At 52.8% G+C, this 20631-nt stretch overlaps 4 protein-coding genes across 4 annotated transcripts; 2 read left to right on the top strand and 2 right to left on the bottom strand.

Moving 5' to 3' along the window:
* Positions 1-10170: 10170 nt before the first annotated feature.
* Positions 10171-13151, bottom strand: LOC34621382 (phosphoserine aminotransferase). Its single transcript, XM_026337305.1, has 9 exons — positions 13115-13151; positions 12852-12940; positions 12421-12605; positions 12097-12220; positions 11769-11931; positions 11506-11561; positions 11042-11173; positions 10624-10929; positions 10171-10200 (listed from the first exon to the last, which is right to left on the bottom strand). Exons 1-9 carry the CDS (start codon positions 13149-13151, stop codon positions 10171-10173), a joined length of 1122 nt encoding a protein of 373 aa, XP_026193090.1.
* Positions 13152-13871: 720 nt separating this feature from the next.
* Positions 13872-14435, top strand: LOC113147278. Its single transcript, XM_026337304.1, has one exon. It carries the CDS (start codon positions 13872-13874, stop codon positions 14433-14435), a length of 564 nt encoding a protein of 187 aa, XP_026193089.1.
* An 892-nt stretch (positions 14436-15327) lies between these two features.
* LOC34621384 lies at positions 15328-16344 on the bottom strand. The gene has a single exon (XM_022734599.2). It carries the CDS (start codon positions 16342-16344, stop codon positions 15328-15330), a length of 1017 nt encoding a protein of 338 aa, XP_022589278.2.
* Positions 16345-18106: 1762 nt separating this feature from the next.
* LOC34621385 (phytochrome-associated serine/threonine-protein phosphatase 3) lies at positions 18107-20299 on the top strand. The gene is made up of 3 exons (XM_026337303.1): positions 18107-18432; positions 18601-18794; positions 19488-20299. The coding sequence occupies exons 1-3, from the start codon at positions 18107-18109 to the stop codon at positions 20297-20299; spliced, it is 1332 nt and encodes a 443-aa protein (XP_026193088.1).
* The last annotated feature ends 332 nt before the right edge of the window (positions 20300-20631 follow it).

Below are 20631 nucleotides of genomic sequence, written 5' to 3'. Positions count from 1 at the left end.
TCTCTTATTGCTTTACTGAGCCATCTGGATGAATCTTCTGCCCAACCGGGCTAGGCCACGACCTCGACGGTGCTTTCCATAGGTGAAACGAGCGTTGAAGAGCAGACCTGGCGGGGGTTCTTCGCAGAGCTTTCCGGCGCATGAACGTCGATGGGATGCAGCTGTGGTGGCATGCGCACCCTCTCGGGGTCACCCATGGTGTATCAAGAATTACACCTCGGTGCAAGGGTGCTAGCATAGACGTCATGGACCATGCTGATAAGACCCAGTTCCAATTTGAATTTGCATACAACCGCAGTAGCCTTGCCTTTCTTTGCATTCTGCCGCCCAGCAGCAAACATGAGTTTAGAGAGTGCGCGAACGGTTGAACAGGCAGATGGCACTTCTGCACAATTTACTTAAGCAACAGATCCACTTCACATCGAGTATCAAGTAACGCTCTCAATTCTTGGCCTCCGTTCTGAGCTTGGATTCGGACAGAGCTTACCTGCGGTGGTTCTATAAACTGTAGCTGTATCTTCTGTAGCCCCTTCTCTGCAGCCCCCTCGACTAAGCCGCAACCTGCCCGGAGGTGTGCGACTTTCTCTCCATAAGGCCTCTTTGCTCGCCAAGCAACCTGCTTTCGCTGTGCCCCAGTTCCGCCGTTCAAGCTCCTTGTCGTTTTGCATGGGCTGGCAGTCATAACGACAATACCACATTCCCGCTCATTTGATCCTAAAGCCTCAAGCAGTTTATTCTATATGGGATCCTGACTGGTCGTTCGTTCAAGCGCAGAGTCACTGCCAATACAGCGGTCGCCTGAAATGACACTTTGGGTTGACATGGCGAAACCTTGACAGAACAGCCTTTGGCCTCTTTGTGGGCTTCGGAGACCCAAACTGTTGTTTCTTAGCACAACAATGTACTTTTGGGCTCCCTGCTTAGCCTTTCTCGATTCTATTAAATTTTGATATTGAACCGATCTCGGCATTTTTCGATGCGTCAGGATGTGTATGAGGACATGATGTGTAGCAATCCATGAATGCAGGTTACTTCCACAACATAAATTCAGCATCCATTGCACTGCTTTGCAATGTAATCAACATGCTGCAAGTAGTTGTCGTTCATCTTGATCTAGGAGTGCAAAGCGAGGTATATCTTCCACTGACTGATCATATATTCGAGTACTTGGCTGTCCTGCTGCCCATCATACTCTCCGATCTAGACAACCTCATCAACGCATCCCCACACATTATGCCCACAGACATATCATGTCACCCTAGTAGCTGTGGAGTTACTGTGCTCACATCAGCTAGCAAGCCGGCCGCTGCTGTCCCAATACGCGTTGTGCCACACTTTTTTCATCTCCCAGAACCTTTACTTTGTGTTGCCCGCCAAGACAAAAAAAAATTATATATCTATGGATCCACGCTTGGTAGCTTTGGAAGATAAACCTAGCATTTAACTGCATCCATACCTAATAGAGAAACCGAAAATGTTGCACCGCACACTGCGGTACTAGAGTTAAAGCTTCCATATCAGGTTCCCATAAAGATATACTCAGCTCTGGGCTCAATACAAGCTTCATCATATATCTATTGCAGAGTAGCGTTAGCTTGCTAGAGTAAAACGCAAGGCTGTGCCGGCGTGCGCCATATGCTGCGCCAAGTTCACTCATATTGACTGCTCTTAGACGCGACTCCCACCTTCACCCAACAATATCCCCTCTAGACCTCCCGACATGCAAGGAGAGGGACATTAAGTATGCGGGTTGCTGCGTACTCAGCGCACATTGCAGATAGCATCTAGCGCGCGCTGACACAGCTTTGCATCCTATTGTATCGAAATAGTGCTACTCTGTAGTAGATGTACGAACAGCCAGGCTGGTGGTGGTTGTTAAATAAAAAGTGTTGTAGAATGTCCCTACGCGCTCGCCTAGCCGAACGCATCCTATATGCTTTCCCCTCCCGGCTGGATACATGCAGGGTGTTTTAGGCCGAGAGGGATGGGAACTCTTGGGAGGCAAAGCATTAGAGAAGCTTCTTAGATGTTCATTGAGCCGGAAAATAGTAGGTGGTCGCTTTCTGGAATCCCTTGGAGCAGTAGTATGCACACAATTTTTGCATCTTTCAGGTCTACTCATTGAGCTCTTCTTCATTGTGAAAGCAAAAACAAAAAGGGGATGCGCTGATAAACAGGCAAGCTCTGAATATCCGTCACGAAGCAGAGTTGTCTGTGTCGATGTACCCCTGTCTAGTCTTTTCTAGTGAACGCTCCAGAAAGAGGACTGTCTGCCTACATCTATGGCGAAGAAGGCCTGGGCAGCCACTGACCTTGCGTAAGAACTACACCTTGTACGGCTGATGTCAATAGGGCAACGCTTCCAAACGCTCAACATATGTAAACATTTATTCTGTTTTCACAGATATGTTCATGGCTCTGCATTTTTCGCTTGAAAGGAGCAGCTCCCGCCCCGGCATCATTAGGTCCCAGACCCTCTCACTCCTAGCAGCCTCAATAGGCGCGGGTTGACGTTCATTCATTGCACACAACCGTATGATGGGGGCAAGGGGAAAACGGGACTGCTAGTGCAGCTTTGAAGAGTTTTGGGCAGCGTCGAAACGCACGCTCCCTTTACCTCTGGATTGCAACTGAGGAGGCGCGCAACCCCAGGGAAGCGAGGTCCTTCCCACTGCTGTATATCTGTTGCGGTAGCTGCCCTTGCTGTGGAAGATGCCACGTGCAGCTACCCACTGGACAGTACGCATCAGATGCTTGATCACAATCGGAGCAACAACACCGCAACCCCATCTTCCAAATCGTTCGCATACATTCACAAATCAATTGTACCCTTGGGCACCTGCAATAATGAAGGCATCTGGCAAAGCGAGACACCAAGCTGAGCAAGAGATAATTATCGTTTCTACGCATGCATGCATCATGATCTGTATAGCATAAGGGTCACAATTACACCCAAAGCAGACTTGGTGTGGTCAGTCGCGTAGATCATCAGCACTCACGCCTACGTGGGGCAGTATCCCTCAAATGAGCGCCTGCCGGCTCCTCGAGGGCCTGCCCTCTATGGACCCTTACAGGCTCACAGGCGCCTTAATGCAAATCCGGAAGTTGGGGCGCTCTGGAATAACTTTTCATATAAAGTGAATTGAAAGAACCCCCCTGGGCCCCCAAGCAACAATTACCCAAGGCCTTTCGCCTTTTCCCGTCAATCGTGGCTCCTCCCGGGAGCCCACGGGTGCCTCCTACCCTTTTGTGTACGAAGACAGAGGCAAAATCCCGGAATCGTGCTATAGAGAGACAGGAACTACTTTGTGGAATACACGACTCAATATTCAGTTACTTCAATCACTCTTTGCTCCATCGTACAGCTCCCACGGTTCTGCATTCGGTGTAACCGTGAAGTTCGCCCAGAGAGCAGCTTCATCTCCCTGCAGCATCGCATCAAGCTGCTCCTCCTCTTCCTGAGTCAACTCCTTGTTGCTGTTGCCAAGGTCAACAAAGTTCCAGTCAGAGGCGGTGCTCTTGAGGCTGGCAAGGCTGTCTGAAGCATCCGTCCCCAGAAGTTCAGCGACCCGTTGTATGTAATCCTGTATCTCCTCAGGTCCCAACGGAGGCACCTTATCGAAGGTAGCTCCACCCGAGGAACCATCGTCAGACTCCTGCTCTGAGTGACGCGCAGCACCCGTAGGCTTCGCCGTGTCTGCGTGCAGCACCTGCTCCTGGTGAGCATCCACGGTCCCTTGCCCGTCGCCAGCTTCCACTGACCCACCACTCAGCCCTCCTGCTTGGCCTTCGCCGCTCTGCTCCTGCCCAAGCTCTCCTCCTGTGGGAACCTGCAAAGCCTCTTCGTACGCTGCTGCTGTGGCATCCAATTCACCGTTCTGCCCCAGCTCTGCACGGGTTGAGAAGGCCTTTGATAACCGCCTTCGCGCTAAAAAGGCCATCACAGCCCCCATAATCGCAAGTATAACCGAGAACACCTGTATGGGACGCAGACTCCACTGAGCTCCCGAGGCTTCTAACGCCACGGTTGCGGGGGAGCGGGCCTCGATGATCACGGCAATCAGCGCCACAGCGGCTAGGAGCAACTGGGGCAGCCCGCTTAATTCGGCTACCCCCTGGAGACCATTCATTTTCTTATAAGTCGATGTAAGGACCTCTATGAGACCGGATACCAACACTGCAGCAGAAGCAGCTGCCGCAGGTCCAGTCACTGCATCGGAACCCTCAGTTATGGTGTGCGAAGCCACTCCTACCCCATCACCCTCCTGAGCTTTATACCTTGATATCAGGGCACCCACGGACAGTACGACTATCAGCGCCACAAGACCAACGGCCGCCGTCTTAAGACCGCGCACCTTCTCGACTGCTGGTTGAGTCAGCACGGAGGGTTCCTCCGACAGCACAGCCTCCCTAATGTGCACTTCGGACTCAAAATCAGCGGAAACAATCCCTGGGGAGACATCCTCGAGGACTGCGATATTGTCTGGATGCCCCGCATCCTGGACGTAGATCCTTGCGCCCTGGTCAAAACAAACGGCAGTACGGAGGACAGCCACCGCACCTAACAGCAGTACGGACCTCCACATCCTTAAAAACGGGTGTCTTATTGCCAGAGTAGCCAGACGCGCAAATCCCAGCGTGCAGCTGCGGCTCGAAGCGCACGGCGCAGTGGCCCGAGGAAGCGCCTAGAGGGTAAGGGCACCAGGGAGAAAGCAGAGGGTTTTCTGTCGCAAGGCAACCAGCTCTCGCACCATATAGAGGTAAAGCCGTAAAAGTTATTGACAGGGGCCGGCGGAAAGACGCTGGGCCTTGATATGTGGCACCCAGGGGAACACAGGCGAACCCAACCAGGTGCGAGGAGGATAAACCACCGAGACCATGACAGAAATTCCTCTTTCAAGCGGCCCAATGGCACAAAATTTTCAAAAGATAATGTTCAAAACTTATGCTTCAATAGAGGATCGACAGCGCTTGCTCTTTCCAGCAGAAATCAATGCCGAAGAGACTGTGGGGGTCCCCGTTATTTGCTGCTGCATGCAACTCCGCATCGCGTCTACGCATTAATTTTCAGGCTCGAACTTTTGGTGCTGTTTGGGAGCCCTTACTGCAGCAACAGGGGCGTCTGTAGTTAGCAGGTGCAGCTCACTTGTCAAATATAGGTACTACTCTATCTATCCGTGCCTCTGTTGCTTCTGACAGAGACAAAAACTCGGACCCGTGCACGCATTGCCAAGAACAGTTCTTGCTATATCTGATTACGGATTTTCAACTTTTAATGGAGGGTCAAGACCTAAGTATTGAAGCCGTTTTTGCTCTGTAAAAAAAATATTCCCTCTCTTGCTCACGAGTCCATTCTGACCCACTAAAATACGGAGCTAGAGGTCAAAGAGCTGCGCAGTGAGTTTGTAGTGTTCTAAGTTACACGTACACACTTCTTCTCGCACTAGTTTTGTGTGCTTGGGAATGCGCAAAGAAACGCTACAGTGGTTTATGTACTCGGTAGCCTGTTGGCTGCAGTGTGGCGTTGTGCCCCTGTAATGTACATGTAACGCTTCCTGCAAAGCTCTACTTCAGGTTTTTATGGAGGACACACTTGCCTTCAGACTTGAGGCAGGCTTAGTAGATACTTATTGGGTTTTCCTTTAAAACAGCTCTCTCCTTCGCGTCCTAGCACCCCTCACATCTCCAAAATCTGAGACTAGGGATAGTCAAGGAGCGCGTCGCTGCACCTTCTAAGCACCCTGAGCATTCAAATGTAGTTGCACATGGTGCCTACCACGCAGGCGCTCAACGTTCCTGATTCTTATGGGTATCCAGCACTGCTTCACTACAACTGAGATTATCGGACGAGATACCAAATTTCTTAGTTCTTCCTAATCATAACGTCAATGTAAATGGTGTACTACAAAGTAACTGAGGACAGCATAGCCTGAAATACCTTCTCCTTTCCAATTCAAATTATACGCCCTCGGGTTCTGTACCTACAGCTTGAGTCCAACTGCATGCAGGACAGCAAATGAGCTCCCGGAGGGATCGCTGCTCCCCAAGCAAGCAGAAACGCGAAAACACTGCGTCGTTAAGTCAAAAGGGAATCAAACGGTAAGGAACAATAGGGGGAGAAAATAGACACACAGCAGCCAACATCAATGAGGGTCAAGCCCACACGACCAGGGCGGCGCGATGGCTCGCTGTCGTTGAGGCGCTGAAATGCGTAGGTGCAGCAAGATAGGCTACACTTCGCCACTGTCCACTACACTTGTTGTTTTCAGTTGCGAATCAGTATAGAAGTGACCTATTGGTTTGTTTTGTTCGCAGAATCTTCTTATTACAGAGCACGGTTAGCCCGATACAGCTAGACGCAAAGCTGTGTCGGTATGCGCGAGATGCTACGAACAGATGGCCGAAACTGGTAGAAGTGCATAGAGGGTGCGTCTAAGCGCACCCAAGCTGAATCTTCCTCAGGCCGAGCAATCTGAAGATCTCGGGTAGAAAAAGAAGGAAGCTCTTTTGAAGGCACTCAATAACGTTTTATCAAGGTTGTATTGAATGTGAAGTCCATGAGGAGTCAAGTGCCCCTCTACGGAGTTTCCTGTAATTTCATCCTTATCACCCCTCAGGGTTTGGGCATGAGGGTAGAGGTAGAGCTGAGATGCACGGTATTTGCTGCATTTTCTAAGGACCTGAGCATTAATTCTCACCCAAATGCTCAAGCCATGAGAGTGCACAAGCTAAGTATTTACGCTTGTGGCAGTGAGCTGCAGCATCCCCGCATGCATGCACAAACCGCCAAAACAAACAGCAGATTCTTAAACAGTGCTCAATTTGTTTTTAATAATGTGACACATTGTGCTCAATTGTAGCTTGGGCCTCATCGCATACGAACCTGCTAGGCACCTTAGAGGTGTCTTCATATACTAAGAAGGGAACCCTGTCAGATAAGCGCAAAAAAGCAGAGCTCCTGGGATGGAATACATAGCAAGTTTCTCAGTGTGCTGAAGGGGCTTGAGGTTCGTCACAATCAAGGCCGTCAGATAGATGTACCATAGAGTGAGCTAAAGCAAACGAGAGACAGATGCTCTCGAGGCCAAGCGAAGCTTTAAGATGACCAGAAAAGAAAAGAAGTGAAAATTCGAGAGCAAAAATGAGTTGGAGATGAATTAAAGAGAGAGAAAGTCGCCGAACGCCAACACCCCGTGTTGAGGGGCATAGTCCCCGTGCATCGAGAGGGCATGCTTTCCGCGCTTTTTCATACATTCAAGGTAGAGCGTGCAACAGTGATATTACTGTACGATAATGGATCCTGAGAAATACAGACAACTGCTACTAGTGGATGATATAAGTAAGGGCAATCTACGTTATGCAAGGCCTGAGTGGTCTCGCCGAGGCAGACACCACGTCGCTGCTAGCGCGCTGTTTTGCGTACAAGGGCAGCCAGATCATTTCAAAGCTTCCCCTCAAGCCGTAATTCCTTCCGTTGAGTTCCTTCTCTTCTCGTTCGAAAACATTGCCCTTTGAAATTCTTTTTCCCACGCAGCTCAAAGGGTGACGAGCCAGAGAGGGCGCTCGAAGTGCACACACGGCGGGGGATCCCTCCCTTTCTCCCGGTCTTTCGCTCCTCCCATCACCGCTTGTTTGTTGTGGTCTATTTTCCCAACTGTAGCTTCATCAGCTGGCTGCATTGTTCATTTTTCCTGTCCATCCAACTCTCCACGGGATCCTTCACACCTGGATACGGTTAACGCTTAGATCAAGTGTGCATTCATTGTCTGAAGAAGATGGCCCGTAGACTGCTACCTTTGTGCTGCCTATGTGCGGCACTGGTTGCTTCCAGCTGCATGCATAACGCTGCCGCTGCGGCTGGTTGGAGGGGTCCGCAAGATGACCCTATGTTCTTGCAACAGTCTGAAGATACTCATAAAACTGACGAGAACACGGATACTAACTTGGTCTTACCAGGGGAAGCCGTCCTATATCCGGAGCCTCATGGTTTCCCGCATGTACAAGTGCCGGAGAAACCGGTGGCTTTAGAGTCGGGCGGTGGTGTTGCTCTTGAACGCGCGGAAGAGTTTGCCACGAAGATCCTCGAAGCCATGAATGCAGCGAAGCCAACAACACGCCCGGGTTTTGTAACGGCTCTGGTTGGTGTTGTAGGTGTGTTGGTGTTCGTGATGATGCATTATTTGTCGAAGGAAATTGGTGGCCAGCCCCGTACGCATCATGAAATGTTTTTCAGGGATCGGGGAGGCAACTTGGCGGTTTCGGGATGGGGCATCATCGCCTCGCTCGTGTTGACCGTAAGCGGAGTTATTGAGTCGCTTATGTCCCGTAAATCCAAGGGAATAAATGCTCTCACTGGAAGCCTCTTCACTTCCTCGGGGCTTCGCCGTTCGATGGGAGGTATGGTTCTCGCAGCGCTCTCTGGATTATTCCTACTAGTCGGATGGCTGGTGGGAGCTCCCCAAATCCTGTTGCAGGGCGCTCAGGTGGCAACGGTGGCTTCTAGCACTTTGGCTCTTCTAGGGCTAGTGGCGACAGTACGAGCGATACGCGGGGGAATCAAACTTCTCCAGCGTCTAGACAAAGTAGCAGGTTCAGGTGTGCAACTTATGGAGCAGCAGGGAATGCTGGATCCTGGACTTTTGCAACAAGTGGCAGAGCATTTTGGGGACCAGAGTAATCTACAGGGGCATATGACCTCTACGAATGTGGCGATGGAGGACCTCATGCGGCTGCTGGAAGCTGTGAAGCAGTCTACCGAGAAAGAGCACAAAGCAGCTAGTGACGCTATCCGTTCAGTTAGTACCTGCAACAACTGCTTGTCCAATCTTATCGATGGGGAAACACTCAACGCGGTTGCTGAGCAGCTACAGCAACTAGAAAGGGAGCAGGGTGGGGAGCAGCCGCTTAAACCATGGCAGCATCAGGGGCACACCGTCACCGTCGAACAACAGATAGCTGATAGTACTGCTGCCATCATACAAGGCACCTTAAAGTCTATTGCAAGTGACGTCAATGAGGACCCCAGCCTGCTGCAAGAGGCAGCAGCAATGCAGCAGCAGCTGGCTGCCATTATCGATCAAGTCGGAGCACCGCCTGCGGAACTTGCAGCTTTCCTGCAAAAGTTAACTATGGACCCACAGGCTGAGCAGCGGGGCGAAGGGGTTGACGCTGCTGACGTTGTGGCTGCCGAAGCACAAGTGGCAAATGTAGAATCAAATCAGGCAGATGGCATCGGGCAAGCACCAGTGGCAGAAGGACAGTCGATATCAGCAACATCAGAAGATGATTCAACAGTCGAAGTCTCGCCACAAGCAACGTGGGACGAGGATTCAAGAGCTGATGGTCTGCTGCCATTAGTGCAGGAAGATTCAGGAATTGCAGATATGACACAATCAGCCATGCTAGAGGATTCTGAGGAGGTGACTGTCGGCAGCAGCTAATGGGATGCCGCAAGCCTGATAAGAGGATTTGGTAGCAGAGCATATTACACAGAGAGTGTCGAAAGAGGATTTAACATCAGAAACACGAAGTTCTACTAGTGACTGTGCGCAGCCATTTGAAAGCAACCAAATATTTGTCTTCCTGCAAGCAGAACTGCGGCGCTTAGGTGCTCGAGTCGCAGTAGCAGGGGCACGTTGGAGGGAAGATACAGATGATTGCGTCTTGAAAGTGGTAGGGCTGAACTATGGGGAACCATATCCGCTGGCTGTTTGATCGTACGTAAGAACCCGCGCACATAGTGCTGCTAGCCGTGAGCTAAAGCATAGAGTGGTGCAGTAGCAGGTTGACTAATAGGAGCGTCACTAGGGATGGCTTGGGTTTTGGGAGATTTTCCAGGAACGTCATGTAGACGTGTCTGTATTTGCAGTGCGCGGCGTTTTGTCCGCGTTGCTGCCTGCTGCAGCAGCAAGGTCCAGACTGCTTGCTGCAGGCAATATAATCTATTTAGGGTTTCTAAGTCGCGAAAAACGAGTTCCTTCCGAATTCTCCAGGCATCCGTGGGTTGCAATGTATAACATTTGAAGAGAGGTCGTACAGCCCCACTTAGAGCTGTAAAGTCACAACTATGCGCCCACATTGGGAAGGCGTTCCTGCGTTTTTTGCCTTGTTCTTAGGCGTAAAGTATTCTGAATCAGTGTGGCCGCAGCATGTTGCCATTCGACGTAGATCTCACACAACCGAGTATTGTTCCTGGAACTCCTGTAGAAGGCCAATAGCATAGAATAGAGGATAGACAGGAGACGTGTGGCGCGTCTTGGGGCTTAATAGTGTTTTGTTGCGCATTCCTATCCAGCGGACGGTGGGCGCTCATTTGCAATATAAGTCCCCTCTGTGGCCAAGGCGGTGATAAATATGTTTCTGTGCTTACCTGCATTACGTGTAGTAAGTGTTCAACGTGTTCGAGCGACAATCCTGAAAAGAGGCTCGCCCGCAGGCCCCCCAATGAGCGGTGTCCATTCTGCAGCGCGCATGCAAGAGCGGCTTTTAGCGTATGGGGCTTTTCGTAGCCAATCATGTAGGGTCACATGGATAAGGGTCTTAGCAGCGCCGCGAAGGGGGAGGGGGGACCTTAGCTAAATTTGAGGAAATACACATAGGGGTCCAGCGGGCCGTGCGCTTTACAAGGCAGATCATGTCATGCTTTTCAGCGATCTCGAGGAATTGTTTTGTGAGCTGGTTGTCCTTTGCCCGTGCTTCTTCTATGGCGAGGTGATCCTGCTTCGTGTATTCTGGCGTGTACGCTCCTGAACCGTCCAGTGGAGCCTCGGATGCGTCTTGCTTTCTCCTATCTTGTATCTCCTGTTGCACTGCCGTTTCGTTCGCCGCAATCGCAAACCTGACAGTCACCCGCGAGCGAAAAGTAGGCTTAACCGGAGCCACAAAGAAGCCCTCGCTGTGATCGCATTGTCCGTACACTGCATCGCTCTTCTTGGTGCACAGCCGATCCCAGTACCCGAGGTCGCCTACACTGGCGAGGTGCTTCAGTGTGCGCCCCGTTACGAATATGTTGACGGCCGGAGGAGTATTAAGGCAGCTGGACGCATCCAGTATTTTCTTGTAGTTCAGCACTGAGGGGCATCGCGTCGCCGTGCGGCCTCGAACAACCAGCAGCGTCACAAGAGTGAGTCAGAGAGCAACAAACACGCTTTATCGGATTGAAAGATTGAGGCGCCTACAAAGAAGACAAAAGGGGGTAGCGAGTTCCCCTCCTTCGGCCTGCTGCACTCGTTCTAGGCTGAAAGTACTGCATCGCATCGACCAGGGAGGAGCCAGCTAGCTGGACAGACAGCGGGTTTTACTGCACATAGGTGGCTACTCAGCATACAAGGACTGTCCTACGCGGCAGTAAGGCTTCTAAAAGACGGCCTTTATGTGCCTATTGGTTCGGGCTTTACTGAAAAACTTTGGCTCAGGGGTGGGAGGAAGACGAGTCTAGAGAAAATGAAGGCATACAGACACAGCAATCTGCTTGTCCTACAAGCGTGCACGCTTACCAACAATCGCCCGATTCAGCACTACTACTGTAACTCCAGCTACGCCAATGTTCTTTTGCGCTCCGGCTGTACATACGTCGCAGGAAGGCACCACCCTGAAGTCACGAGATAGTTTACTGCTGCCACTGCCTTTTCGTTGTTCTATAGGCTTCCCGCTTTCCTTGCTTTTGAGGAGCTTTGCCTCAAGTACTGTACACGCTGATGCCGCCTCCAAACACCACTAATGGCCCGAGCAACAAGGGCAGGGGTGGAAGCACTTGCACGCCGTCTGACCATATGCAAGATCGATGTTCCCCCACTCGACGGGTTTGGTGCCAAGGTTCGACGCCATGTCGGCAATTACCAAACATTCAGGGCGGTGGAGCTTTAGAGGTGGCGGAGAAGGAAACTCCATCCCTTCAATCGTCTCATTATCGCAGTAGTGAATGTACGCAGGCTACAGCGCACCCACAAAAGGGGAGGGACAAGCAGCATGCGCATGTTCTGAGCCTTGGCTTTGCTTTTTTGGTGCAGCTGGTGAGGCGTTTTTATGCAATGGGTAGGCAAGCCTCAAGCGACACCCTCAAAGCCGGCGAGGTGTACAGAGTTGAGTCTTGCTCACCTTGTTGCTGAGATCCCAAGAGTCTATGGGGTCTATCTCTAGGAACCCCATGTCTGCAGCGTTTGTGACGGCCCTTGTTTTGCCAAACATTGAGCCTTCCACCATTGCGTACTTGCTCCAGTACCTACAAACCAATTTGGAAATCATAGGCGGTTACACTGCAGCTGTAGTCGTCTCTAGGAGGTAGAGAGCATGCAAAACTCGTGGATACGGGACGGGAGAGTCGAAACGCAAGGCACGCAGCCGGTTCTCTGTGGTGTTAGAGCAGGTTAGGGCCTTGTCTGAGTGGAGTTAGAGAGGCTGAGGCGCTAGCGCTTTGCTTACCCAGTAACCGCGTAGTCTGCCACTGGGTGCTCAGCGTTTATAAAGTTGAGGGCTTGTGCAGCGAATTGGCCAGTGGCGCCTCCGCTCATGAAGAGAAGACTGTGTGTCTGAGGAACTTCAAGGAATTTCAGTGCCGTTTCCGTCGCCTCTGTCAGAACCTTCTTGAAGTGGGACCCACGGTGACTCTGCGCAACCCCACACGGCCAGACAATACGGTATGTCCGAGGAGATGCCATGTGGTGGGAAACGGCAAATATTTTGCCGAAACGCTACTAGCATCTGCAGAACAAGCACCGGGAAGCGCACTCTGCACGCTGTGAAAGCACACAGGCTTTCACCGAATATATTTTTGTGTGCATTCGATGTTAGCCTGTGTATGTGTATGTAGTAGGAGCTACAGCAGTGGAGGAAAATCAACAGGTGCAGCAGACCATCTCGAGAACGCTAATCCCCCAGCCATTGTAATCAGCGATTTCTTTCTGCACATCCTCCAGGACTTCGATCGGCAGCTGGCAGGGCCCTGCGGGAGCAGAAGGAGCAGTAATGACGCTGATTAGACGTAGGGGAAGCAACAGATTTGTGGGCTACGAGAAACTTTAGATGGCGTTGCAAAGTGCCTCGGGTGCAGGCAGGCACACCGCCACAGACTTTCCCGTGTGAAGCGATTACGGAGGAACCATGACCTTATGCATACCTGCAGAGAAGTTGATGAGTCTTTTGCCTCCTGGCATTGCGAGGGAACGAGAGGAGATGGACGTGTGTCTTGGGGGGTCACTCTTCGTGGGGTTTACCGGGTGTACGCATGCACGGGAACCACCGGGATTGGAAGGCTGGCAGTGTAAACCTCACAACCATAGGTCGAGAATAACGGTATGTGGAAGCAGGGGTTCACGTGAAAGACGAAGGAGTTCACGTATAAGAACAGATAGAGGGGTCAAGCACACACAGTCCCTCCTGCGCGCACCCCTGCAGCGCCAGCGCTGCTAGTTTGCGTGCACCAACCTAAAAGAAGTAATACCCAAGAAATCTACTAGATAATGTTTCCTGCATACACACTAAAGGCAGCTGAAGGCAACAAAAACAGCCACTTGAGCAGCCCCCGGATCAGTCGCCGCTGCTGGGACCGATCAGCAGCAGCAGCAGTGGAGCCGGAGGCAGCAGCATTGCGAACATGGGTAGCATGAACAGCAGCGAACGTAGGAAGATTACCGGTGCTCGTCACAGCCCCCTGGCGGCAAAAGAAGGGCTAAAACCGAAGCAAAACTTTCTTGCAGTAAATACATGTACATATCTGCACATCCCCGCCAATTGTACCACTCAAAAGAGGCGACAATTGCGTCGCAGCATTAGCCACTACGAAGGCAGAGGCAGCTTTCCCCTGCATTGCTGCTGCCAGGCATTGTGGCTGCTTCTCCCGCGCCTGGAGTAATTCTTCTCTCACTATCTGAATGATGGCCACATCAGGTACAGCAGCCGCATTAAGTGCAGTGCGCATCGCAGCAGCAGCTCCGGCGAGTGCCAACCGAGGCTTTTTCTTTGCGGCGTGGCTCCCGATGAGAAACCTCTCAAGCTTAACGTCTTGCAGTGCAGGAGCAAAGCGCACTCAAGCCATAGGAGTAGCGACTTGTCTGGGGGCCCCAGGAGCCCCTTGCCCTATGGGGCCCCTGGCCCCCTGGGGCCCCCTAAGGGCCTCCCGGCGCTTCGCTGCTCGTACCCGGATCATCCGTGAAGAGCAGAGGCAGCGTCGGCAGCAGCAGCAACAGCAGCCAGCTCCTTATGCCGACCCCTCTTTGCAGCATTCGGATCCGCATCATCCATGCCAGTATCAGCATCAGCACCAACAGCAGCAGCCGACCCTAGGCACTCAACTGTTGTATGCCGTAGCTTCAGGAGCAGGGGTGTTCCTTGGATTTACTCTCCTCGCGCGCCTCTTTGGGTGGGGGCCCCGCACGAAGGCAGTCCACGTTGATGCGTATGGCAGGCCCGTGGATCCCGTTACGGGGGCCCCTCTGTAGCGGCGAGACGCCCCTCGCATTATGTGGCTTCACCGCTGTAAAGCGTCGTCACTCCCCTTTGCATGCGAAATCGTCAGAACTACGACGGCTAGTGCCAAGGTGAGAAGGGGGGCTGCAATTCTTCCCTTGTTTACAGGAACTGAAAGCGGAGGCCTGTCTTCATGGCAGCAATTTCTGGGTAGGGTTCCCTTGTAGAGAGGCCGCTTCAAGGAGAGTCGTCTACAACTTCCTCGACAAGGGCCTCAACCTGCGGGGCCCCCAGAGGGCTTGCGCAGAGCGTGAACTGTAAAAGCGGGGGTGGTCAGGAACTAGGCGTAAAGGAAAGCGCGCCTACAACGTTTGCAAAGGAGACGCATGGGCACTCCATTCGGCAACCATTAACTGGAGGAGCGCAATACAAGCTTTGGAGGTCTATCGCGCCTCCTGTTTGCTGCCTTTCCAAAAAATATAGGATACGTTGCGCCTGACAGGCCTCAAGGCCCTGCCTGTGTTTCGCTGTCTTAAGTTAGCTCACTTAATATTATGCTTTTTGGTTTTGCTAGGAAAGACCTCTTCATGTTACTCATAACTAAGAAGGATCGCCGAGCTTCGCAGCACGATCGTTGTATACGAGGGGAGCCTCACGGCCTTGAGGGGCCCTCCTTTTCGAGGCCCTTATATTTGTCATGTGAAATTAGTATATGGCGCAGGGCCCCCCCAAAGAAGAAGAACCACCATCCCGGGGGGGCCTCGCAAACTGCGTTATAAATTTGACTCCGGACTGCGAGTTACCGGTGCTGCTGCACACTAGTGCAGTTCAACTTCTAAACTTGCAGGGGAGCGCCTGCCTGCAAGAGCGCAACGCTGAATGCAGCGCCGCGATGGCAGACTCTGGTACGACGTAAGAGTTTCGCTACTGCAACCGCTCAGCTAGGTCCTCCGGCGCAAACCACAGGTGCTGCACCTGCTCCTGTGTATCAGCATCAGCATTTGGCTCTAGAGACACCGGCATGCAGGACAGCGGCCGTTTGTACAGAGGTGTGCACTTGTAGGCGCGCACTCCCAGGGCAGCAGCAGTGGCACCTACCTCGGCTGCAGCCGCATCCCCTTTGCCTATTCCCACTAACGCCGCACCGCTACCTGTCAGACCGCTCGCCTGTAGCACCAGCCGCTGTCGCGCCTGCTGCTGCCCCGCTGCGGGAGCTGTCATACTGCGCAAGGCTGTCGCCACAGCGGCCACTTGGGGCTGAAGCCTAGTGGCTGCACTCAACAAATCATTAGAGAGTGCACAACGCCTGAAAGCCTGTATTACGGCCTCCGGAGGCTCGGGTGTGGGAGCCGCGGCAACGGCATTTGTCGTCGGATGGCTGGAGGTGTGCTCCTCCGTTAGCCACTGAACGATAGTGCTGATATCTCTGTCCTCCTCTCGACTGTTGTTGTCGTTGTTGCCGTTGCTGCTGACCGCATTGTCATAGTACTCGAAGACGGACTTGGTAGACAACCCCTGACTTCCCTTCAAAACGAAAACTTGCAGGGGAGGCTGCCCTTGCAGGATCGGCCGCTGCAAGGGGTGATCTTGCTGCTGTGTGAAGGCTCGCTGTAGGAGCACTGGCATACGTTGGGAGCAGCAACGCACCTGTTCACCACGTCCGAGGCAGATGGCGGCGCCGTCGCTGTTCAGGAAGAACGGCACATCTGCACCAAGTTGCAGCGAGATAAGGGAGGCCATGCCCGGAGAGCTGAATCGAATTTCAGGTGATGGGACGAATGACGGTGAACCTGGAGGCTGTGCGCCTTCATGCACGCAGCTGCTTGACAACGCCTCCTTCTGCTGTGGTTCCTGCGAGAAGTGACCCTTTGTGAGGAGAACATCGGCGGCATGCAGCAAGGTCGCAGCGTTAGACGAGCCCCCCCCAAGTCCAGCCTCCATGGGAATTTCCTTCTTAAGGTGCACGACGAAGCGGGTCTGCTGGTGGGGGTGGTTCTGGTGTTGCAAACAGTGCTGTCTAAAGAAGCGCAGCGCCCTGAACACGAGGTTCTTTTCAGGGGGGCATCGAAGGTCCGCTGAGCAGAATAAGACGTCGCCACTGCTGCCGACCGAAACATACGGATACGTATCGGTGTTGTAGCTGCAGCTGTTGCGACTGTGGCCTCCGTCGTCTAGGCAGAAGTCTGGAGGCTTCAGGTGTACGCGCACCTCGTCACACAGGCTGAGCGCCTGGAAGGCAGAAACCAGCGCGTGGTATCCATCCGTTCCCCTCCTGGTAGTGCTTCTGTTAAGAGGCAAAACTTTTAAAAAGAAGTTCGCCTTGGAAGGACTCCAAAGGCGCAGGCCGACACGGAAGGGGCAGCCGAAGTCACCGCACAGGCAGGGCTGTTTTGCTGGTGGTGCTGCAGCTGATCCTGCCGCATTTGCGAATTTATATCCTCTGGACGGTGTCGAGACAGCGGTGGTGTCAGAAGCGACCAGAAGGCGCCCTGTGGGTGTGGATCTGTGAGGCCGCCTTCTTGCACCTGAACAGGAAGTGACGCTGAGCCCTTCGCAGAGAAATGCCGGCTGCCAATGCTGCTTGTGCAGCAGCTTTCCAGTGCGTTCTCGTGCACGCATGCAGGGCAGTGATGCTGCAGAAGGGAATACCTGCAAGGGCAACGGGTGCTGCAGCTGTCGCGTGAGAGATTCCCCCTGTACAAGCGACGACACCATGAGAGCAGTCAGCAACTGCTGAAGCAGCCAGTGGCTTCGGCGCATGCCAGGCCTCATTGAGGCGCCACCTTCGGGGGACCCCTTGCAAGGGGCCCCCCCTCAATAAATTTCTAGGTTTCTTCGTCCTCAGGGCATAGTACAATATCCGCGGGTTGGAGTGCGCGTCGAGGCAGCATAAAGCGAAGGCGCTGCTGCAGCAAATAGACCCGCAATCGTCTGGATTATCGTGCTGAAACAACAAAAAATACCGAGGGTCGTAAGGCTGGGGGCTCTACAGCTTCTCCACAGAGGCGCCTTCCAAAGCACGGTGCTCCTGGGCGTGCAAGCGCCACTTCCCGAAGGTGGCGTGTTCTAGATCCTCAGTCGCCAAGTGCTGCCAATTTAGACCCCCATGACATCTTGAGAACAAGGGTTTAGCGTGTCTGTGCCGAATAAAAGCCCCGATGCTCCTTCTGCCACTGCTGCTGCCACTGCGCTGCTGCTTTGCCAAGGCAGTCTCGTCGGTCATGGTACTGCTCTGCGCGGCTTTTCGCATCGGTTTCGGCTTCACAGCGCCGTGAATTTCCCGTTAAACGAGTTTTCAAGGGTTTCTAGGGGAGCCGCACTGGGACTTATAGAGTGTAAGCGCTACCTTCGGCCTGCGCAGACACGCGATGACACTGCGGCAGGTCATGCCGGACAGTTCTTCTGGTGTCATCACTCAGCAGCGGTAACACCAGCTCCGCGCTCTCCACTTTCCTCATTAGTGTGGTTCTCCTGTTGCTGGGGCAGCGGAGGCAGTGAACACGGCAGTGCTAGGTGTCGCGCTTGGCGGGTGGTTCCGCTTTGAGATTAAGTGGCGCTGCTTGCAATACGGGCTGCCTGCTCACCCTCTTGCCGATCTCCTGCTCCTTGGAGAGCCTCAGGTACCAAACGATGACTTTAGGGGGCGGTATATCTGCCCGACGTGTCTCTCAGATGGCGAGGAGCGCTTAGGCTTCAAGAAGCGATGTGTACAACGCGCGAGACGCCGCCAGTCTTCCAGTCTTCCTCTCCAGGCACATCGGCCTCCACTGCACCCCCTCCTCCTGCGCCTACCGAAGCGGCTGCTCCTCCGCATGCAAATGCTCATGATGAGAAACATCAGGGGGCACAATCCACAGCTTCGGCGCCCTCCGCAACAGCAGCTGAAGTGGCGTCACCGGTTGCAGCGAACACCCCTTTCCTCGCGACATCATCAGAACTGCCAGATGGATGCAGCAGCAAGAGCAGCAACAGCAGCACTATGAATGGCAGTCATGGCAATCATGGCACCGAGAGTGGCGGTCCTTCCGAGCCTCAGAAATCCTATTCGGATTTAAGCGCAACGAGAATGAAGGCAAGCAACAGCAGCAGCGGCAGGGATAGAGTCCGCCTTTCCGCAGAGAGCAGCAGCAGCAGTAATAGCAGTAAAAGCCACTTACAGCCTGGCCCTGCACCCTCATCATCCCCGCTTCCCAGCAGCAGTATTGACAGCAGCAGGAGCGTTCGTAGCGAGCATCCATGTAGCAACAAGTACACTGGCGCTCGGAGTGGCGGTGTCTGCGGAACTACCGACTTGGATGTGTGGATTGGGGGATTTTCACGAAATCCTCCAGCACTTCTGACAGAGGGTGACTTATGGTCTGTGTGCCAGAAGATTAAGGAACTGCTCGTTGGTAAGACTTCCTCACCACACTACCGCTGGTGAACTCGGCAAAAACACATCAGCCTGCAAAAAACACAGAGTACCTGAGCACGCGAGCCTACTGACGCACGGAAAACCCATTTCTCTGGTTATATCAATATAAATTTATGTATTTTGTAGGTGTGCATGCATCGCTGGTCTCAGTGTGTCCTACAGAATATGTTGCGGGGTAGTGGGGAGGGTCTTTCTAGCGCTCCTCCCTCATACATTGGTTAAAGCTTCCCAGTAGAGTGCCAGCGCCTGAGGGCGGCGGTGAGCGCCAAGAAAAATGGGGGGTTTCGAGGGCAGTCATCACGTGTCTGTCTTGGTACCGCTTTATCGGTGTATGTATATATGTGTGTATGTGTGTGTCTGTGTGTATGCATATATATGTGTGCGTATGTGTATGTCTGTCTATGCGTCTATGTGTATGTTTGTTTGTGTGTGTGTCTGTGTGTATGTCTTTGTGTATGTCTGTGTGTATGTCTGTGTGTATGTCTGTGTGTATGTCTGTGTGTATGTCTGTGTGTATGTCTGTGTGTGTTTGTGTGTGTGTCTGTGTTTGTGTATTTCTGTCTGCCTGTCTGTCTGTCTGCCTGCCTGTCTGTCTGTCTGTGTGTCTGTCTGTCTGTATGTCTTGTACAGCTCCCTGCTGTGCGAGCTGCGTGTGCATCTATGGCCGCAGAAGAAAGCAACGTGCAGCCTGTTCCTGCACCTGTTGTGGTGTGCGGCGACATCCATGGGCAGTTGGAGGATTTGTTGTTGCTCTTGCAGTTGGGTGGTTCCGTCAGTAGCACGCGGTATATCTTTTTAGGAGACTACGTGGATAGGGGCAGGAATTCCGTGGAAACCTTTCAGCTGTTAATGCTCTTAAAACTGCGGTATCCGGGGCAAGTTACGCTATTGAGAGGCAATCATGAGACTCGCCAAGTGACCAGTGTATACGGCTTCTATGATGAGTGCCTGAGGAAGTATGGGAATGCAAATGTGTGGCGGTTTTGTTGCGAAGTCTTTGATTATTTGGCGCTCTCGGCCACCATAGATGGCGCTATACACTGCGTTCACGGAGGGCTGTCGCCCGACTTGCATCTCCTTGATCAGCTTCGTCTGATTCATCGCGTAAGGGAGATTCCAACAGAAGGGGCTTTCGGAGATTTGGTGTGGAGTGACCCCGCAGAGGTGTCCGATTGGCAAACCAATCCTCGAGGCGCCGGGTGGCTGTACGGGCACGACGCCGTGCAACGGTTCCGACATCTCAATGGCATTGAGCTTATAGCCAGAGCTCATCAGCTAGCTATGGATGGCTTCAAGTATAGTTTTGACGACTGCTCAGTCCTCACGGTGTGGAGCGCCCCCAATTACTGCTACAGATGCGGAAACGTGGCTGCTGTCCTAAGGCTCGATGACCAGCTGCAGAGACAGCTGCTCGTCTTCAGACACTCGACAAGCAGCCACACGCAGGAGCCTGGAAAGCATCAGGTGCCCTATTTCCTCTAATAGAGACAAACACTCAATAGCACGAGCACGCACACTCGCGCAAAAGCCTAGAAAAAGCAAAAGAACGGGCACCTTCAAGGGCGGCGTGCTACGAATTCGATCTCTTTCTCTAGGCACTGTTTTGTAGATGTTGTTGTGGACCGGCCAGCGCCAGCAAACGGACGCGCCTCCCCTCTTTCCCTCCCTCCTTTTTCCCCTGCCTGTGTGTGTCTCTTTCTCGCGGTCTCACAGTGGCAAGGATCAGCGGACAGGATTTCGCATCAGAATTCGTGGGTTAATTCCGGAGGCTCCCGCACGGGGCCCCTTCAAAGGGCGTGCCTCTAAGTTGTGCA

This window comes from Cyclospora cayetanensis, unplaced genomic scaffold, assembly GCF_002999335.1.
Source record: "Cyclospora cayetanensis isolate NF1_C8 unplaced genomic scaffold, CcayRef3 CcayRef3_contig_175, whole genome shotgun sequence".
In the NCBI taxonomy this organism is placed as follows: domain Eukaryota; phylum Apicomplexa; class Conoidasida; order Eucoccidiorida; family Eimeriidae; genus Cyclospora; species Cyclospora cayetanensis.
Note: the sequence above shows the minus strand (reverse complement) of the source record. Positions and strands in the feature narration are given on the sequence as shown.

Coding starts and splice junctions, on each gene's coding strand:
- LOC34621385 (XM_026337303.1), top strand. CDS start 18,107: ATGTGTACAACGCGCGAGACGCCGCCAGTCTTCCAGTCTTCCTCTCCA. Junction 18,433..18,600: donor GAGAGTGGCGGTCCTTCCGA/GCCTCAGAAATC, acceptor GCTTCCCAGCAG/CAGTATTGACAGCAGCAGGA. Junction 18,795..19,487: donor GATTAAGGAACTGCTCGTTG/GTAAGACTTCCT, acceptor CTATGGCCGCAG/AAGAAAGCAACGTGCAGCCT.
- LOC34621382 (XM_026337305.1), bottom strand. CDS start 13,151: ATGCCAGGAGGCAAAAGACTCATCAACTTCTCTGCAG. Junction 12,606..12,851: donor GGATTAGCGTTCTCGAGATG/GTCTGCTGCACC, acceptor GGGGTTGCGCAG/AGTCACCGTGGGTCCCACTT. Junction 11,174..11,505: donor CAGTAGTAGTGCTGAATCGG/GCGATTGTTGGT, acceptor TCTTCTTTGTAG/GCGCCTCAATCTTTCAATCC.
- LOC113147278 (XM_026337304.1), top strand. CDS start 13,872: ATGGCCACATCAGGTACAGCAGCCGCATTAAGTGCAGTGCGCATCGCA.
- LOC34621384 (XM_022734599.2), bottom strand. CDS start 16,344: ATGGAGGCTGGACTTGGGGGGGGCTCGTCTAACGCTGCGACCTTGCTG.